This window comes from Neopsephotus bourkii, unplaced genomic scaffold (assembly GCF_033783945.1).
Source record: "Neopsephotus bourkii isolate Nb327-2 ecotype Australia unplaced genomic scaffold, CSIRO-AGI_Nbou_v1 NB_1634, whole genome shotgun sequence".
NCBI classification, from domain to species: domain Eukaryota; kingdom Metazoa; phylum Chordata; class Aves; order Psittaciformes; family Psittacidae; genus Neopsephotus; species Neopsephotus bourkii.
Genome location: NW_026902109.1, coordinates 1,363,197 through 1,381,340, shown reverse-complemented (window position 1 = coordinate 1,381,340; position 18,144 = coordinate 1,363,197). Strand labels below are relative to the sequence as shown.

Genomic DNA, 18,144 nt, shown 5'->3' with positions numbered 1-18,144 from the left:
GTAGGACAAGGGGCAAGGGGTTCAAATTTAAACAGGGGAAGTTTAGATTGGATATAAGGAGGAAATTCTTTCCTTTTAGGATGGTGAGGCACTGGAATAGGTTGCCCAAGGAGGTTGTGAATGCTCCATCCCTGGAGGTGTTCAAGGCCAGGTTGGACGAGGCCTTGGGTGATACGGTTTAGAGTGAAGTGTCCCTGCCCATGGCAGGAGTGTTGGAACTTGATGATCTTGAGGTCCTTTCCAACCCTAACTATTCTGTGATTCTATGTCTCAGGCAGGAGAGTATGTAGCTGAGAGCCCTGCTCACCAATATAAGAAGGGATGGAGTTACTGCAGCAGGCAGCAGCAGTGGAGGACTTTGGTTTTACTCTCTGTGATTACATGTTAAGCAACTTTTAGTGTGAGGCAGCATGTTGAGCCGTGCTGTCACCCCAGGGTTCTGTTTAGGAGCATGATTGTTTGGAGTAGCATTAGAAATGGGACTGCAGATAACTCTCAAAGATTCATCTTGGTGAGATTCCTTTATTAAAATTTGTTATAAATAGTAATTACACATAGTTTAAAAAGAAGCCACTTCAGAGCATTAAGTGAAAAGTTTAATTTCCAGAGAAACAAGTTACAACAGAAACCTCTAAACCTTCTAAACTTTCATTACTTAGTCTGTAACTTGAGATGGAGACATACAGCTCAGGCAACTATTTGATTTAATCAGCTTTACTATTTGTAAGCTGCCCTAACTTCAAAAGCTAGGACTATTTTTAAAGATTCTGGCCCAATAATGTGAATAACATACTCGTCAACTTGACATAGAAGTAGCTGAGTAAAACGTCTGCTAAGTGTGTGTGCCTTCACATGTGTATATTTATGCGTATGCATGTGAATTATGAAATGTTGCGTTGAACTATTTTAACAAAGCTAATAAACCTGTAATTACTCCAGGATGTGTTTAACACTACTTTTGAAGTGTGATGACTGACAGGTAAGTAGAAACACTCATTATCTAGAAAGGCAAGATTTAGCTTTGACAAGTTTGATGTATTTATTCTACAAAATTTAAATAAAAATTCTCTCAGAGAAGAGAAACTGCAGCATGTAAATTCTACTTGAATGTAATTTTCTTTGGTAAAATAAATTCACTTAAGATAGTTTGGGACATATCCATTGCCAAAATGTAAGTCAGTTTTTAAGCCTTAAGGTGTTGAGACAGTTACTGGTTTTCTACAAGGAACACACAGGGGGACTCTTAGCAGAATAGTTTTTGGCATCAGGGACTCACAGCTATGGTGGTGTCTGCCTGGGCTAGCAGGAAGCAGGTATGGGAAAGTTGAAGGATAGATCTGGATAGATCTGGATATTTTTAACTTGAACATTGGTATTTAAAAATTGGATAATCTTTAAATAATTGGTCATCTTGGGAAAGATGAACAGATAATCTAGACCCAGAAATTCAATTCTTCTGATGGTGCTCAGTGATTTAACTGGGTCATCTTTTTTAAAGGGCACTGTATAGTACCCTAAAATCTGTTTTGCATACAACTACTTGTATGATTCTTATGAGGGCTTGGTATGTTGTGTGACAGTAGCTGCAGCTGGAGACTGGAAGGTTCTTTTTCAACCTAGGCAGTGGCATACCCCTACTGCCCCCAACCAGTGTCAGAGCAGTGGCTGCCTTCCATCCTCACTTTTTTTAGCTTTTTTTGCTGTTTGCTGCCATTCAGGACAGCACTGCTCTCCTGGCCAAAGCCCAATTCCTCAACCTGAGGGCAGTAATACTCATTTAGCTTTCCAGTGGCACAGGCTAAAAGTTGTGTGTCTGAGTACACTTTTTCTTCCTCCTTTCCTCCTTGTAATCCGTGTATTTTGCTCCTATGAGAATGGCCTGTTGAGAACTTGAGTGGGAGCTGGGAAAAACCTGAACTTTGAAAGTATTTGAGATTTAAAAAACCAGCTTGTTTTCTACTGCAGTGATGCCAAGATCTTCCTTGAAGAAAATGTCTGATTTCCTTTTCTGTAAATACATCAAAGTACTAACTTTATTTCTGACTAATATGGCACTTGTATAAGGGGTTTTAGGATATCTTTTCCCTCTCCTGTTTCTACAGCCAGTGTCTGCTAGGCAAGAGTTTCATGCAGTATGATGCAGTCCAAACTTACAAACTTCTTTTGATTAAGCACTCGAAGCCTTCTTTGAATAAAATGCTGTATAGGTTAATTCCATGCAGAGGGTTTGGAAACCTGAGTATGTAATGTGTTAAAACACTGGATGTGTAGACAGATATAAATTAGCTACCTTGTTTACACACCCACAGTTATGAGGCTGCAATACTGTTAATCCATCTAATAGTTGGAGTACTTTTTAAAAATACAGAAAATAAATCAAGCAGTTGCAAGTAGTGATGGCCGCAGGAAAAACAGTCCTTCTCCATCTCCACCTCAGTTATTCTATAAAAGCTTTTTTTCTATTTTTGGTAGTATAGTTGACATTTATCTACACAAGCCTACATATACTTAACAGTCTTCTCTCTTTCTGTGGAAATTAGCAGCATGCTGCATCAAGTGTTAATATAGTGCATTTATAGTATGTACTGCTGGCTGGGTGATTGGAAAAGAACTCTCAAAATGTCACCTGCTGTGAATCAGGCCGTATACACATTGGCTACCATTGCTACATAGAGATGGAAAATAAATAACTTTATAATAAATGGAGTGTAGGAAATAGCAGATGCTTTTTTTGAGGTAAAGTATTGAAATGAACAGGAATTTCTAGATTAAAGCACAACTGACTCTTCAATTGTTAACCCTTAAGTTGCATCTTTCACATCTAGGCACAGGAGCACTTAACCTAGATGAAGTGCTTTCACTGAATTTTTCATGTATTTTTGAGCTAATGCAGAGGCAAGTAACTCACTCGTGCTTTACTTTAGCTTTGAAATACCTTGTTGTGGCAGTGGCTACGCATCTCATAGAAAAGTGGTCATTTATGTAAGAAAGACAGAAAGTAATACATCTAAAGAATGGGTTAAGGAAATAATTAAAACTAGTGATCCTTAGAAGACTACGGGCAAGGAGGAATGTATGAATGATTGGAATGTAGATACTGGGAATATACTGAGGCATTTTAACTCACAATTGGAAATATTTTCAGATGTTCTTATAAATTGCCATCAGATTTTTCTTAAGTACTTGTGTATTTGCTTTCTAAAAATGCTCTCTCCAAGTAAGGCTAAAAACTCAAGACTCTGGTAACCACCAAACAGCAGAAGAGCCACAAATGAAGCATCAGTGTTACTCTATTTTTAAAATGTATTTTTATGTGGAATAGATCCATTAGAATGGATCCAGCAGTTGTGAAAAAGGAATGGAGTTGTGAGCATGTTTGATCTTGAAACTTGATCTTAAAAAATCTTCATATTACTGAAAGTTTTATCCAAGGATAGTAACAAAATACATGCCAGTTGTGCTAGGGATTGGTTAAATTCAGGAGTCTGAATATGCTGAAATATTTACATATAAAGTGCTTAAGCAATGTGAGTAAAATGGTAGTCTTCTGGTTGTGGAACATCCGAAATTGGAAAAAGGATTGTATTTACAGTGCAAATTATTCGCTATAATCCCAGTTCAGCCAAATATTTGCTTATGCTTGAATTACTCTTCAGGAATGGATTTAAACAGATATTTGACTTCAGTAAATGGAGGTATTTGAACTTGCTTCTGAATTAGAGCCAGAAATACCTTACATGGCTTTAATTCAAAGGTAAGGTCCTCCTTCACTGGTGCTTGGTCTTTAGAAGTTTCTAGGAGGTGGGCTCAGGAGCTGCCTCAAAAGTTCTGTGTGGGCTGTGATTTAGCTTTCCAGCATGCTCTGAAATAGCTGGAACAGTCCTTGAGCTCAAGAGGTGGAGACTTTATATATATATATATATTTTTTTTTTCTCCATTTAAGCAGTTAAGTTTTTTCAAGTTTAAGTTTTTTAATTTTTTTCCTAAGTCATTTTTCCAGTTAACAAAGTAAGGGCGGTTTCCAGCACTGTAGCTTTCCAGCTGATGAGCTCCACCAGCAATGTGGGCTCAGGACCCAGCTAATTAGATGCAAAAACTCGCTGCAATACTTAGTGTGGATGTCAGGTGCCAGCGCTGACTTCTGCTGTATGCACACCAGATGTTAAGGCAGATATAGCTGCCCTACTGTATGAAGTGACATTAGTTAATAGTCGTGTTGAGACAAACCAGAGGGTTGTTTTGGGTTTTTTTTGGTCTGTTCTTGTGTTTAAATAATATTATATAAGTTTTTTTCTGAAGCTTATAATTCAACATAATTGCTTCAGCAACAAAAATAAAATGTTTGGGACGTATAGCTTAATGGACTGTAGCTTTAGCCAAGCCAGAAATACTTGTTAGGTGGTAAAGCAAATTCATCTTCTTTTTGGCTTCTGTAAGAGGGTGGGTTTTTTTATATGGTTGTACTGGCATTTCTGTTTTATTATGGCACCATTTCTGTAGAATATGTATTTGCAGTCCAGAGACTCTCTGGCTTTGTGTCTATAATATTTTAAGGAGTTAATCTAATCAGTAATAATGGAGATAAGCCCTATAAAAGAACTATCTACTATCATTTTTCCTGTGTTTAAACAATTTAGTTACATACACTTTTAAAGATATGTACACTCTTAAGGATTTATTACAATTGCAATATATAAAGAAAGAGCAACACCACTAAGCAAAATGTGTAGTTTCTGATGCATGAAGTAATTCTGGCTGGTTGCGTAAATTAATAGCATACATACAAATGGGTATTTAATAGTTTTTTTTAAAAGGCTGTGTTGTTATTCATTCAATCATGCAGTTTCACAGGAGCTATTGTTTTTGACATGTATAATAAATGGCAAATATTTACATGTCTGCTGAATTAATGTGTACTTAATGGTTTAAGTATACACTTTCTGTTCATAGCAATGTATTTGAAGTACTGATAGAGTGTTTGTCTCAGAGTTGTTTTCAGATTGCTGCTAATGGTAAGAGAACACTAAAGAAGATTTTGCTATGTGACTGTTTATATGGTGTGGCACTGCTATATTCCACATTTCATATAAAATCAGGTGTGTGTATAGGTCAGTTCTGTTCTGAATAAACCAATGGCCGCTAGCTTGCGGCAACCTCAATACAAAAATCTAGAATTTTTCCAAGTCAAATTCTTTCAAGTGTTTACTGAAGCACTATGTTCTGCTGTAATTTAAGCTCTAGTTTTGGGTTAGGCGTTTATCAGATACCACGTGTGCAAGGGTTTGGGTATTTGTACACTGCTTTTTTTTCATTCCAACCCTAAGTATTCTGTGATTCTTTGTTACCTCCTAACCATGTCAGTGACTTTGGTTTTTCCTTCCTTGCCTATCTTTCTCGGAAAGGTTAACTTTTATAAAGGATCAGATCCATTCAAGTGGCATTAGACTGTGTTAGCATTGACCCATTTAAAGAAACCCTTTTAACATAAAGTTTATTTCCATAACAAGAACAAATTTATATAGGTATTTAAGAATATTTTTTGCCCTGACCATGCATGACAATTTATTTTGACTGAGCCCATGTTTTCTGCTCCCCCCATCTTCAAATGAATGCAGTGTTTTAAGTACTTTAAGTGCTGATCTTAAAGTTAAGTATTTAACATTACTGTAATATCATTGGGTCTTAAATATATTCAGTGTGCTTGGATGTAGTAACTCGTATTTGATATTTGGGGGGGAGTGGTTAATTCATTTTTATCCCCTCTAAAATTTTGTTGAAGTGCCTATTTTATACATAACTAGTTGGTGGTTTGGCCGATTTGGTAGCTACACTGGCAAGAGGGGAAAATAAAAAAAGCAAGGCCAGAAGTGAGATGAGGAGTCATGATTGCTCCTTAGAGTGTGATTACACAAGTTTGCTGTGATCAGTGATCAGCTGCTGCCTCCACTCTGGCAAATTCTGTGCTTAACATTTTGTTTCTCATTGCAGCTGTATAGTCAAAGAGGGAACGCTCTGGAGAGAACATTATTAAACTTCTTTCCTTTGTCAGGAAGTGAAAATCCCTTAAACTTTAATAGAATAATAGAATGGTTTGGGTTGGAAAAGACTTTTAGGTCATCTGGTTCCAAACCCTCTGCCATGGGCAAGGGTTTTTTCCATTTGTCATTTAAAATTTTACCTTTAGGGACTTCATAGTAACTTGCAGTTTGTTATGAGCCATTTCTGAGTTAGTAGAAACTCAAGAACTGTTGAACTCAAGAATATTCTTGTTTTCCACACTTCATACCAGTTTTTACTGGCACAAGTTGGAGAAAAAAGAGGGGGGCAGTTTTTATTCTGTTGTAGTACAGTTGCATATAGAGATTATATTCTTAGAGCAGCAGTGTTGCTATCTTCATGGTTAGCTTGACATTATGTCAAAATGTAAATCTGCCAAGATTCTGTCCTAAAATCTCTTCAGAGTAGACTTAACTCAAGGATGTCAGCTGAGCTCTGAATAACTTTCTAAATTAGAACATCATGATTGGAGAGCTGGATTTTATTTTTTTTCCAAGTTGTAAAATAAAATATCAGAGGCCTCTGTGCTTTTTTTTTCTAGCTCTTATAACCCAAATAACCTGCAGACGGTGAAGAAACTAAGATAGTCTCCTGAAACTGCTTGTTTCTGTTTTGTTTTTTTTTTTTTCGTTTTTTTTTTTATGGGCAAAAGGTTGCAAGCACTTGACAGCAAATGCCCCCTAATGTAATAACATTGTTTGCATAAACTGAAAAACTGATCAAGTAAAATTCTTTAAGGATCTCCTCTTAGTGTGGGAGGAAAGAATGGTGAAATACTGAAAAGTTCACACCTCAAAAGTTCCCAGAAAGTCCAGTGGTGGCACTGGATTCATTTGAGTCTATTTGGGCAATGTGGAGACACTCAGACTTTTATTTAGAAGTCATCAACTAGAATGTGTTATGGTGTAAGCAGTTTCCCTTCTTTGAAGGTGTCTTAGCAAAATCGAGAATGACTTCTGAATAGGCTAAGTGGAAATTTAGGTGACAGTAATCAAATTAGCATTTTGGTAATTAGGAGGGAGGAAAAAGCCACTTTTGAGCAACACTGGAAAACTTCCTGAGTAGGTTCCTTAAGGAAGGAATTTTTGTTCTTTTAGCTCTCCTCAAGAAAGAGCTAACTGCTCTTTATAGGTAACATACTTGATGAGCTTGAAGCTTCCTTTTCATAGCTGTGTGTCAAGCTTTTAAATACTTTTTTTCTTATGGGTAGTGGGATCTTTGTTAACCATTGTGATCCCCTCATGTGGATCATCCCCTCATCCCCTCTTTAGGAAGAGCCTGAAATTCTCATTCGAGCTGCCTCTGCAGGAGTTAGAGGCAGAAAATGTTGTAGAAGTGCCTGTAGAAAAGAAAAAGGAAAGAGGAGGAAAGTGGGTGCTTTAGTATGGTCCATAGATACTATTGCATGGCTTGTATTCATTAATTCCTGTAACCTTGAGCTGTTTTGTCAAGATTGATATTTGTTTACCTGAAATGAAAATGAACCATCCCATGAGATCTGCACTGCTGCTTCCATTAGACACAACCTTCCTCATTGTTTGATGTATAATGTTTAAATTCTTCCTGAAATTGCTCCCTGTTGTAGCTAACTGCCTGCAGTATTGTACTGCTGCTGAACAGGGTGGGAAGAGTCCTTCTTGAATGAAGACTGGAAAGGCCTCTCTTCATCCTTAACCCCGAATGAGAAATAGAGCAGGTGTAGGATTTTAAATGGGTTTTCTGCTCCCCTTTATTTTTACAGCATTGTTCGAAGTAGTGAATGTTGGTATTAACAGCTGGAAGGCAAAAAGTCAACTGTGATCCATAACTTTTGCAAAGAGAAAAAAAGCTCTGCTTGCTGTGTAAGGGAGCCTAATAGATCCTACCTATGTTAGTTGCCCTGGAAGAAGGCTAAATATATACAGGATTGATCACCTGGCAACTTTACATATTTCTATAAATATGGACCATTCAGTCTGGTTTATTAAATTTCATTGCTTTCTTTCCTCATCTATTTGAAAACAAAACTAAAAGCAAACAGAATACCTATTTTCCCACCAAAACTTTAGACATGCATTCGTTTTGACCTTTTTTATGGTTGTTTTTAGGGCTTTTTTTGTTTTGCTTTGGGTTTGTTTATTTGTGGGTTTGTTTTTTTTTGTTCTTGGGTTGTTTTTGTTTGTTTTTCTTAGAAGAACATTTTATATCATAGCTCTATTTGCTTCATATTAACCAAAATGTTTGATTGCTTGAGTTGGAATAAATTCATACCTTAGAGAAATTCTTGGCTTGTCCAGTACTCCAGTCCTTGGTGAAACTATTACCTATTTCTGTTAGTGGAAGCCCTGCTTCCTTGTAGCTTGGATAACTGTTGAGAGTGATCTAAAAGGATGTTTTTTATGTCCTAAGTAGATTTTTTTTTTCTGTTAAGATTGTTAAGTAGGGGGTAATAGTCTATTTGTTTGACTTGGAATGAAATGCAGCAGTTTTGTAGCCATGATAGAAAGTTATAAGCAGAAAGTGGCAGTGAAATCTGAGTCAAGTGCTTTGCTTGGGAAAATTGACAGCTCTTAAACCCTTTTTATACAATACCTTGTTTTTATAATGCTGAAAGTCTCTCTCCATTTCATGCTTCTGTTGCTAGGAAGTTCATTGTATTTATCACAGTGTTTTTAAAAGTGAAGGAATATTTTTAGATAATTCACTTCTGGGCTGCAGAAATATGCTGATTCTATGTATTAAAGCCATAAACCAGAGCTTTAGATAACTTTCTAGTATTACTCACTCTAAACATGCTCTGGAGTTCATCCAGAACTGTCTTGGCCAGTTTATTCTCCTGGTGTATGGTTGTTTGGTTGGGTTGGCTTTTTTTTCTTTTTTGTACATGTGTTTTGTTTTGGGTTGGCTTTTTTTTCTTTTTTGTACATATGTTTTGTTTGGTTTTTTCCCCCTTTGCTGGGCATGAACCAACAGTCTGTCTCATTAAAGAAAGCCATTTATGGCGTTCACTCATGTTTTTCTGATGGCTGATGTCTTTGAATACTTGGTCCCTCCTGACTTCTGCAGTTGAACACTAGTGTTAATAAGTGGAATTTGTCTGATACTGTCACTTCTCTAAAATGCTTTAAAGCATAAGGCTGAAACAGGATGGATATACTGTATGGAAATTATGGAAATTAGACCTGATGTAAGCAAGAAACTTACATTTTCTTTACTTGGAGGCCTATGCATACGTGATTATCAGATTAATGAGTACATGTTTATATATTGATGCCAATGGGATTAACCTAACTTGTTTTAATAGAAACAATGTTGCACTCATAGACTGTATTTATACCCTACATAGTTACAGATACATAGTTACCTGTGGAATAGTTTGTAATCACTCACCTTTCTGTAATTTGGTTGACTAATGCATGTGTCAAATCTTTATTTTTCAGGTCTGCCTTGAGTGAAGTTTGACAAAAAATGTTACATCGATTTTGTCTCTGGAAATGGTTAGCTGTAGGGATTGCAGTTACTACTACCCTAGCATGTTGTTTGGCCCAGAATGATGAAGGTAAGGCTTTTGCTATGGGATGATTCTGTGATTTCATTTTAATTACTTTGTGCCCTTCCCCCCATCTTCCCTGCTAATCATAACTTTAAAAAGTAATTTGATACTTGTAGAAAGGCAAGTTACAATAAAAATCGATCTGGGTATGTTTCATGATTTTTAAGCATCTTCCAATGATTATATTTTATGAAACTGTTGATTTACCAGGCAAGATAAGATCTTAGGCTGTGACTAGTTAGTATTGTACTCTAGCATTAAAATTTGTTTCCTCTTGTTCATTGAACAAATACTTTACCTTTATTTGTAAATTGATGGCTACACAGCTCAGAACAGGAGTTTGAGATACAAGGCTGTATACATGCCTGACCAAAGACTTGAGAAAAGATCCACAATGAGGGTCTTCTAGAGAAACAATACTTCAGAAATCCTGAACATGGCACCAGTAGCTCATGTTCTTTCTCACAGCATCTTTGTTAGATTTAATGAAGAGATACTAGAAATATGTTCTGCCAATTGTCTGTTTGGTTTTGTGGTTTTTTTTGGTTTGTTTTGGGTTGTGTTTTTTTTGTTGTTGTTGTTGTTGTTGTTTTAATTGTCGTCTACCAGTTTGGCTTTTTATTTGCTTCTTATGCTGAATGCTTCCGACAATTCTATGAAAACTTCAGTAAAACTCACTTGTGTCGCTAGAAAACAGGGAAGACCTGAAAATATATATTGTTTTAAAATCAGATGTAAACTTCTGGATGACTTAGCATTATATCTACTCGACATATCCACAACTTTGGAGACAGTGTACAGACAGTATCAGGGTTTTACCAACTTTCTTTTAGTGCCTTAACTTAGCTTCTTGAAATTTCCCATTTTCTGTCTAAGCCAGTGTTTCAGAGGAGTTTAAAAGGATCCATGCCAGCATGGTCACATCATGATATTTCTCCTGGGTTTTGCGGCGTCCTGACTCATAGCATTTTGTTTAGCAGAGAACACAAACATGCAATTGTTCTTAATGATAATGTTTTTTTCATACATTCTGAAGAGAGGAGCCTTACTTTTCAATGAATATAAATTTGATGCATATAGTCAAAAGTATTGTTACTTTACTGAGGGGAAAAAGTTCAGAAATACTGTTGCTTGAGCAGTGTGCAACACCCCAATGCAAACTTGAAGAATGACCTGATTCAGCTAAGAGTACTTCAAATTCAATAATGCTCTAATAAGAAAAGATTATACAGAAATTATTTTAGATCAGGGTGGGGTACTGGTTGCTCAACAGATGCCACCCAGATAAGAAGGCAATGCTTATATAAATGATTAGTTTGAAATATGTTTCTTGCAGCTGAATATAATACTATATTCTGAACTTAGATCATTGAAGAGACGTACTTTGCCATGTCTGGGACTAGTAGAGTTGTTTTAATTTGCAATAAAATTTGTAATCTGAAGTATAGGAAAGATGCAATTCTTTTAGTAATTGCAATTTAAAACAGTGTAGTTATTTCAACAGTAGAACAATCTTGAATACAATCAGAAAAAATCAATTGCAGCAGAAATTATAACCTATTTCTTTGCATCTAGCATGCAAATGATCTGTTTTTTGTGGTTGTAACTGTGCATAGTTAGTTGCATGCCTCTCTTACTGCATTTTGGTCCATTAGCTCATACTTTCCCTATTTCAGATGTTTTTGCTTGACCTCCTGAGTCATCAAATCTTCCCCAGCCACAGCAATTAATGATGTTACAAAGCACCCTTAAAAACTTTCTCAAGGACTGCCTTGGATATGGTCAAGCTGCTTTCTTCCTATACTTATTGCAAAGCTTCTCCAGAATCTCATTTGCTTATTTGGCTCAATACCCTTGTCTTGTAGAAATGAGACAATTTATTCATGGCTAGCTGGTAGTGCCTGTGTAGTCTTTAAGTTCAGGTAATGTGTTTCCATCACTGGTGTTTCTGCTTTCTATCCAAAGAAACATTTAGACCAGTAATTCGCCCTTTTGTGTTTTGCTTACTAAACAGGTTTCTGTAGGATATCGTTGCAATGTATGTTCTCTTTCCCCTCGTAATCCAGGTAGTCTTGCTATGTCCCTTTTTTAGATAAATTTTTCTCTTTAAAGTGGTTGCTGACGTTTGTATTTTATGTCCAAGTGATAGCCTAACAGTTCTTTATGATGCCAGCTGTGGTTTGCTGTTTCTTTTGGGGTTATTTTACTCAGTAAAGTGTATTGTGTACATTGGTGGCTGGCGGATGTGCTGTAATGTAATACAGTTCTGTCTTTTTCTATACCATTTGTACCTGATAAGTGTAGGCCTTTAGGGATATTTTTTAAATTATTTTTATCTTTTTCCCCATAGCAGTGCTTTTGCCAGTGGTGTCTAAGGGGCGTGGAAAACAACCTCAAATTTGTGCTCAAGTATTTTTTCCATTTGTTCCACTAATAAATTTGTGTCCTGATTTTCTTGTTCCGAATTTTCAGTGAGCTGAAATTTCAGGCATATTACTACTCATTTGTAGAGAACCCTTATCACCTTTCAAGACAAATTACCCATCTGAACTAAATCTTGTCATCCCATTTTAGCCAGCTCTTTTCAGGTAGCAATTTCAGCTTACTCATTTCCTATGGGAAATTCTATATTGATGGCATGCAGATACTTTGTATCTATTGTAGTCCTTTGTATCACAATAACCCATCCCCCTAATTATGAAATAACGATTCTGTTATTAGGGAACTATCCTATTAGTCTCAATGTACTGTAAGTACAATTATTGTAAGAAAACACATCCAGTGTTTTCTTACAATAATTTCTTTGATTATTCCTTTACTCAGTCATATGGTGTGCTGGAATAAACATAGATGGGTAATGTGTTGGAGGGGGTTTTGGTTGTGTTTTTGGTTGTTTTTTCTATTTAAAAAAGAAATCTGGACTTATGATTTCTGCCACCCCTAGTTGGCTCTTTTTCAAGCAGGAATGTTGCACAGAATGTTATTTTTTTTTCCCTAGTAATATTTTAGCTTAAGTAAAATAGAAATTTCAGCTATAGGCTTGCGATATGTGAGATTAGGTCAGCTACAATCTCTTACTTTTACAGTGCCTTTCTATTAAATTCAGATGCAAACTCATGCATATGACTAGAAGAAATACCTTAGCAGCAATCTTCTGGTCAATAGGGAAGTTTAAAACTGTCTGTGTGCGCTCATGTCACACCAATCCAATCCAGCAAAAATGATCTTTTGATAACTAACAGATTTAATAGCCTTTAGTATTTAACCTTAGTATGTACCTGCTATGTATGATATAGCTGTGAAGTGGGGGGTACCAGTAATTTATTCTTTTAATCTTGAAAGAAAAGCAAAAATAAATCTGATCACAGTTTAAAAAACAAAAGCAAATCAAAAGCAAACCTGAAGATCCACTAATGAAGGTTGCATTAACTCCATTAAAAGAATTTTCAGAAGTGTTTAATGGGTTTATAGTGGTCTGTTTAATATAATGTTGCCCGATGGATTTTTTTTTTTTTTTTTTAAGTAGTCATTTCTGGGGCTGCTTTTAACCCCTCAAGCTGTTTTTCCTTTTTATGCACAAATGAATAAAAGGTCTGGGAAATTTCTTATGTTTCACTTGAAGATTTTTAGCAGTAAAACAAGAATACTGGCAAAAATCTACAATTAATACACCTGGAGATGAGACCATTTTGGTTCTTACGTTGTAATGCAGGTGCAAATTTGGATTGTGTTTTAGGGAGTTCTTGAGGGGCAGGAGGGAAAGGGTTGAGCTTGCAAAGGCTGTATGTTTTCCCCTGCACAATTTCATAGTTGCTGTCACCCATCTGTGTGTCTTCTCAGCTAGTTCAGGACTCGTTTATACACAGGTAAGAATTGAACAGTGAGACCTCTTTAAGGAAAATACTCACAATACTGTAATGCACAAGAATCATAGAATGGTTTTATTTGGACACTGTATCACGTAATATCCAAAAATGCCAAAATGCCGGTGCTTGAATTCCATTTCCATTCAGTATAGAAGCGGTACTTATGTTATAATATATGGAAAAGTAGGAATGATCTATTTTGATTTTTTCTTTTTACCTTTTTTTTTTTTCTTATCCCTCAAATGCACAGGTAAATTTGGACTGGGCACCAATGTAGTATGACATTACCTTCTAATCTTCTAGTTTCAGACTCATTTCCCTATTTTTGACAAATCTAGACTGTTGAACAAGAGATACTCCATTGACATCTCCACCAGGGAATATGTATCTGTCACTGATGGCTCAGTGGCTTTTGTATAATTCTAACATACTAATTGGGTCTTCCCTGAGAGTATAGGACTTGTTAGCAGGAGTGTCTTTTCAGGACAATTTTGTACTTGGGAAGCTCGAAGGAATATGTTACAGTTGTCATTGCAGTTAAACTTACAATGTAGTTGGATGAAAAAACGCAAATATAGTTTCCTTTTGTTTAAATAAAAGATACTAGATACTGATTTTTGTCCTTAAGCTAAAGAAGGACCTTGAAGGGTGAATTGTTTTTTGGGGGGAGTATAGACTTATCTGGGATAAAATATATAGCAGGGAGAAACTGAAGAAGTCACTGGCTTCAGCAGGAATTGGTGGAAAACTGTGATTGCTAGGTGTTAAAAATACCTCAAATCATGATGTATGCATTAAGGTTGTGTTGAGCACTAAGCACCTACAGCAAAGCTAGCTGGCTGTGTGGGATGCTGTCCAAGGTAACAGCTTGCCATATGAGCCCAACCAGATGCCTGGCTGTGCTAAAGAATAATCTACTATACCACCCTGCTACTGTTTTTACTACTACTACTGAGGGAAGGGTGCATGGGGATGGCTGGTTTAAAAGTAGGTAGGCCTCGTTTGTATCAACATGAAGATTTTTGGCATCAGTATCAAAAGAATGGAAACACTTAATCCTGACTTTTTTTGGACACTGGAAAAAACCCGCAAAAATCAACAACAACAAAACCCAACACCCCCACCCCCCAAACAACAAAGACCCAAACAAGCAAACCTAAACTACTACATGAGCTTATTTGGTTTATTTTCCATTGCCTCAGTATGCTCAGCTGACAACTGTATGTCAGCTTAACTGCTAGATCTGCAGCAGGAGAGTGTGATACCAAGGCTAGAGGGGCTAAATAGCAGCTTCCAGGTTCACCATAATGTGAAACTGTAGCCTCACTGGATTCTTAAACTGGGACTCAGACTATTCAAGGCATGTGGGGCAGGCAGGAAAAAACACTTCTCTCGCCAACTTCAGTGCTTAGAAGGTGTTGAACTAATTGATATGAAGTCCATATATAGTTAGTGCTGTCATCTGAAATGAAATAAAATTAAGGATAATCTTATCCAAATATTTATTTCACTTCATAAGCATTTAGCAGATGTTTGGGGGTTTGGTGGGTTTTGTTATTTTTTTCTTTCTTTCATCAGGATGTAAGGAATAGCCATTTAAATTGTCTTTATCTTTACCCTGAGTGGGAGATTGCTTTTTAAATAAGGCATTTCTGGTGAGAAACACAACTTTGCCCCCAGGATTGTTCAGGCATAAGCTCCTTCAGCTGTTTCTCTGCTGCATGGGGCTTCCTCTATTAGCTACTGTCTTTTATTCAGTCTAGCAGAGTCCTATGTTACAAAAATTGAATAACCAAAGGGCCTTACAAATCACTTCAAAAGGCTACTTTAAAAATAAAATGCTTTCAGACCTTGATATATTACTGTTGGGCAGGAAATTAACTCAGGAAAATGCATATTTGAATACATGTAGCTCATTTATCATTCCCTGAGCTGTATACTGTACATATCCAATGAAAGAAGAGAAATGCAAACAGGTGCTAGCCTAAGGGCTGCCTTGGAAAACCTCTGTTCTTCAGAACAGAAGTAATTTGTCTGTTTTATGGAAACTTGCTGCTTTTGGTTGGGAGTTCTGGCACTTGGCTCTGCAGTAAACATAAAGAGCAAGAAAGCTATCCTTGATGTCCTTGAATTGTAGTTCAGCCATTAATTCCTCTAAAGGGTTTAGTTCTTCAAAGTGTAACTGATGGGGTGACTGTCCCACACGGCATTCTTGTCTCTAAATTGGAGAGACATCAATTTGGTGGATGGACCACTTGTTGGATAAAGAACTGGCTGGAGGGCCGCACATAAAGAGTTGTGGTCAATGGCTCAATGTCCACCTGGAGACCAGTAACGAGTGGTGTCCCTCAGGGATCGGTGTTGGGACCGCTCTTGTTCAACATCTTTGTCGCTGACATGGACAGTGGGATTGAGCGCGCCCTCAGTAAGCTTGCCGGTGACACCAAGCTGTGTGGTTCGGTTGATACGCTGGAGGGAAGGAATGCCATCCAGAGGGACCTTGACACGCTTGTGAGGTGGGCTGATGCCAACCTCATGAATTTTAACCATGCCAAGTGCAAGGTCCTACAGCTGGGTCGGAGCAATCCCAGGCACAGCTACAGGCTGGGCAGAGAAGAGATTCAGAGCAGCCCTGCGGGGAAGGACTTGGGGGTGCTGGTCGATGAGAAAATGAACATGAGCAGGCTTCAGTGTTCACTTGCAGCCCAGAAAGCTAACCATGTCCTGGGCTGCATCAAAAGGAGTGTGACCAGCAGGTCAAAGGAGGTGATCCTGCCCCTCTACTGTGCTCTCATGAGACCTCACTTGGAGTATTGTGTTAAGTTCTGGTGTCCTCAACATAAAAAGGACATGGAACTGTTGGAACAAGTCCAGAGGAAGGCCACAAGGATGATCAGGGGACTGAAGCACCTCCCATATGAAGATCGACTGAGAAAGTTGGGACTGTTCAGCCTGGAGAAGAGAAGGCTGCGTGGAGACCTCATAGCAGCCTTCCAGTATCTGAAGGGGGCCTATAAGGATGCTGGGGAGGGACTCTTCCTTAAGGACTGTAGTGGTAGGACAAGGGGTAATGGGTTAAAACTTAAACAGGGGAAGTTTAGATTGGATATAAGGAGGAAATTCTTTCCTGTGAGGGTGGTGAGGCACTGCAATAGGTTGCCCAAGGAGGTTGTGAATGCTTCATCCCTGGCAGTGTTCAAGGCCAGGTTGGACGAGGCCTTGGGTGATATAGTTTAGAGCAAGGTGTCCCTGCCCATGGCAGGGGGGTTGGAACTTGATGATCTTGAGGTCCTTTCCAACCCTAATTATTCTGATTCTATGACTTGAAGTGCCCTTAGCAATGCTTTCAGCCTGCAGATCATCAGTTTCCTTTTGGCAGGAGGCAAGTTAAATTTGTGAAATACTGACATCAGAAACAAGGTTGATCTCAGTGAGTGTGCAAATTTTAGCCCTTGATCTCCTGGCAGAAGTGACAGAGTACCGTGTGTGCTCCCTGCCATGGTCCTGGGATGGATGAGGCAGGAAGCCACTTTACTGAGAAGTGAAAAATTCCAACATCTGTGGAACAGCCAGACTGTGGCATCCAGCTAGGAACAAGAGTATTCTAGGAATCTGCCTACCAATTTCTTGTTGCTCAGCCTTATTCTTCAGCATGTGAGGTGGTGTGTGTTGGTTTGCTTGGGCTATATATTTGCAAGAACTGATGTTCTTTGAGATTCCATGTCTTGACTGACATGAGACATCCATGGGAAAGCATGAATATTGAGCTGGTGCTTTTCCTTCAAGAGGCAGGTGTCCTTTCTTAAGGTGAGATTCATATCTAGGAAGGGAAGGTGTGGTACAGGAAAAGCAGAAACCCTTGTGAAAGCACAATGTCACAGCCTGTGTTCTCTCTGTAACAGTGGCTTGAATACTGGGACTTTCTTAAACAACTCCAGTGATACTGGGCTGTGCTCTGAAGAATTAGCAACAGTTGTGTCTGTGCATTCATATTGGTTTATAGCCGCAGTGTGTGTGTATTAAGCAGAGCTAACCCCTATAGTGGTAAACCTTGTGCTTTTATGATAGTGTTTGGAAGAGTCTCCAGTGGAGACATGTATCTGTAACTTTATTTGATAATTTAGTCTGTGTTTTGACATAGTATAGTAAGGAAGTCAGGTTTTCTAGAATATTGTGCCTGTGATGTCCATCTCATGTCCAGATTTCACAGAACAAATTTGACGCTACCATTGAAACTAATTCCTTTTAGCCCAGACAGGTGATGCACTGACATAGTGTGAATAAGGCACTGCTTTCTCAGATATGGTAGATTTCTTCCTTCATTCTGGGGGGTTGAGGTAGGTTTTCTGTGTATAGCTGGGTACAGAGGATTATGCTGTAATTGCTCTGTTTATTCTGCATTAAAGGTGTTCAGTCATGAATATTCTTAACCTAATTGCAAACGTGTATTAATGTAAAGCCTGTATACACATGTGCATTTCGCATCTCTTCTAAGTAGCGTAAAGACATTAAATGCAGCAACCTTTCCTGCTCAGAGCTTAATTTAGCTCTTCTGACATCTTCCCCTCTGGACTTGACTTATCTGCTGAGGTCTCCCTTCTCCACATGTGTACATTCTTGATTTCAGTCTAGACAGAATCTGCTTGTTGTAGATAGGACAATGCAAATTTAATTCTTCAAATTCCTATT

General features: G+C 37.9%; 1 protein-coding gene across 13 annotated transcripts in view; it reads left to right on the top strand.

Moving 5' to 3' along the window:
• PCDH15 (protocadherin related 15) overlaps positions 1-18,144 on the top strand; it is a 460,786-nt gene that overhangs the window by 87,052 nt on the left and 355,590 nt on the right. For all 13 annotated transcript variants that reach the window (XM_061373834.1, XM_061373832.1, XM_061373828.1 and 10 more), the window contains one exon: positions 9,477-9,595. In XM_061373834.1, the coding sequence (XP_061229818.1) occupies positions 9,505-9,595 (91 nt within the window). In that variant the 5' untranslated portion in view covers positions 9,477-9,504. The remainder of the gene's footprint in view (positions 1-9,476; positions 9,596-18,144) is intronic.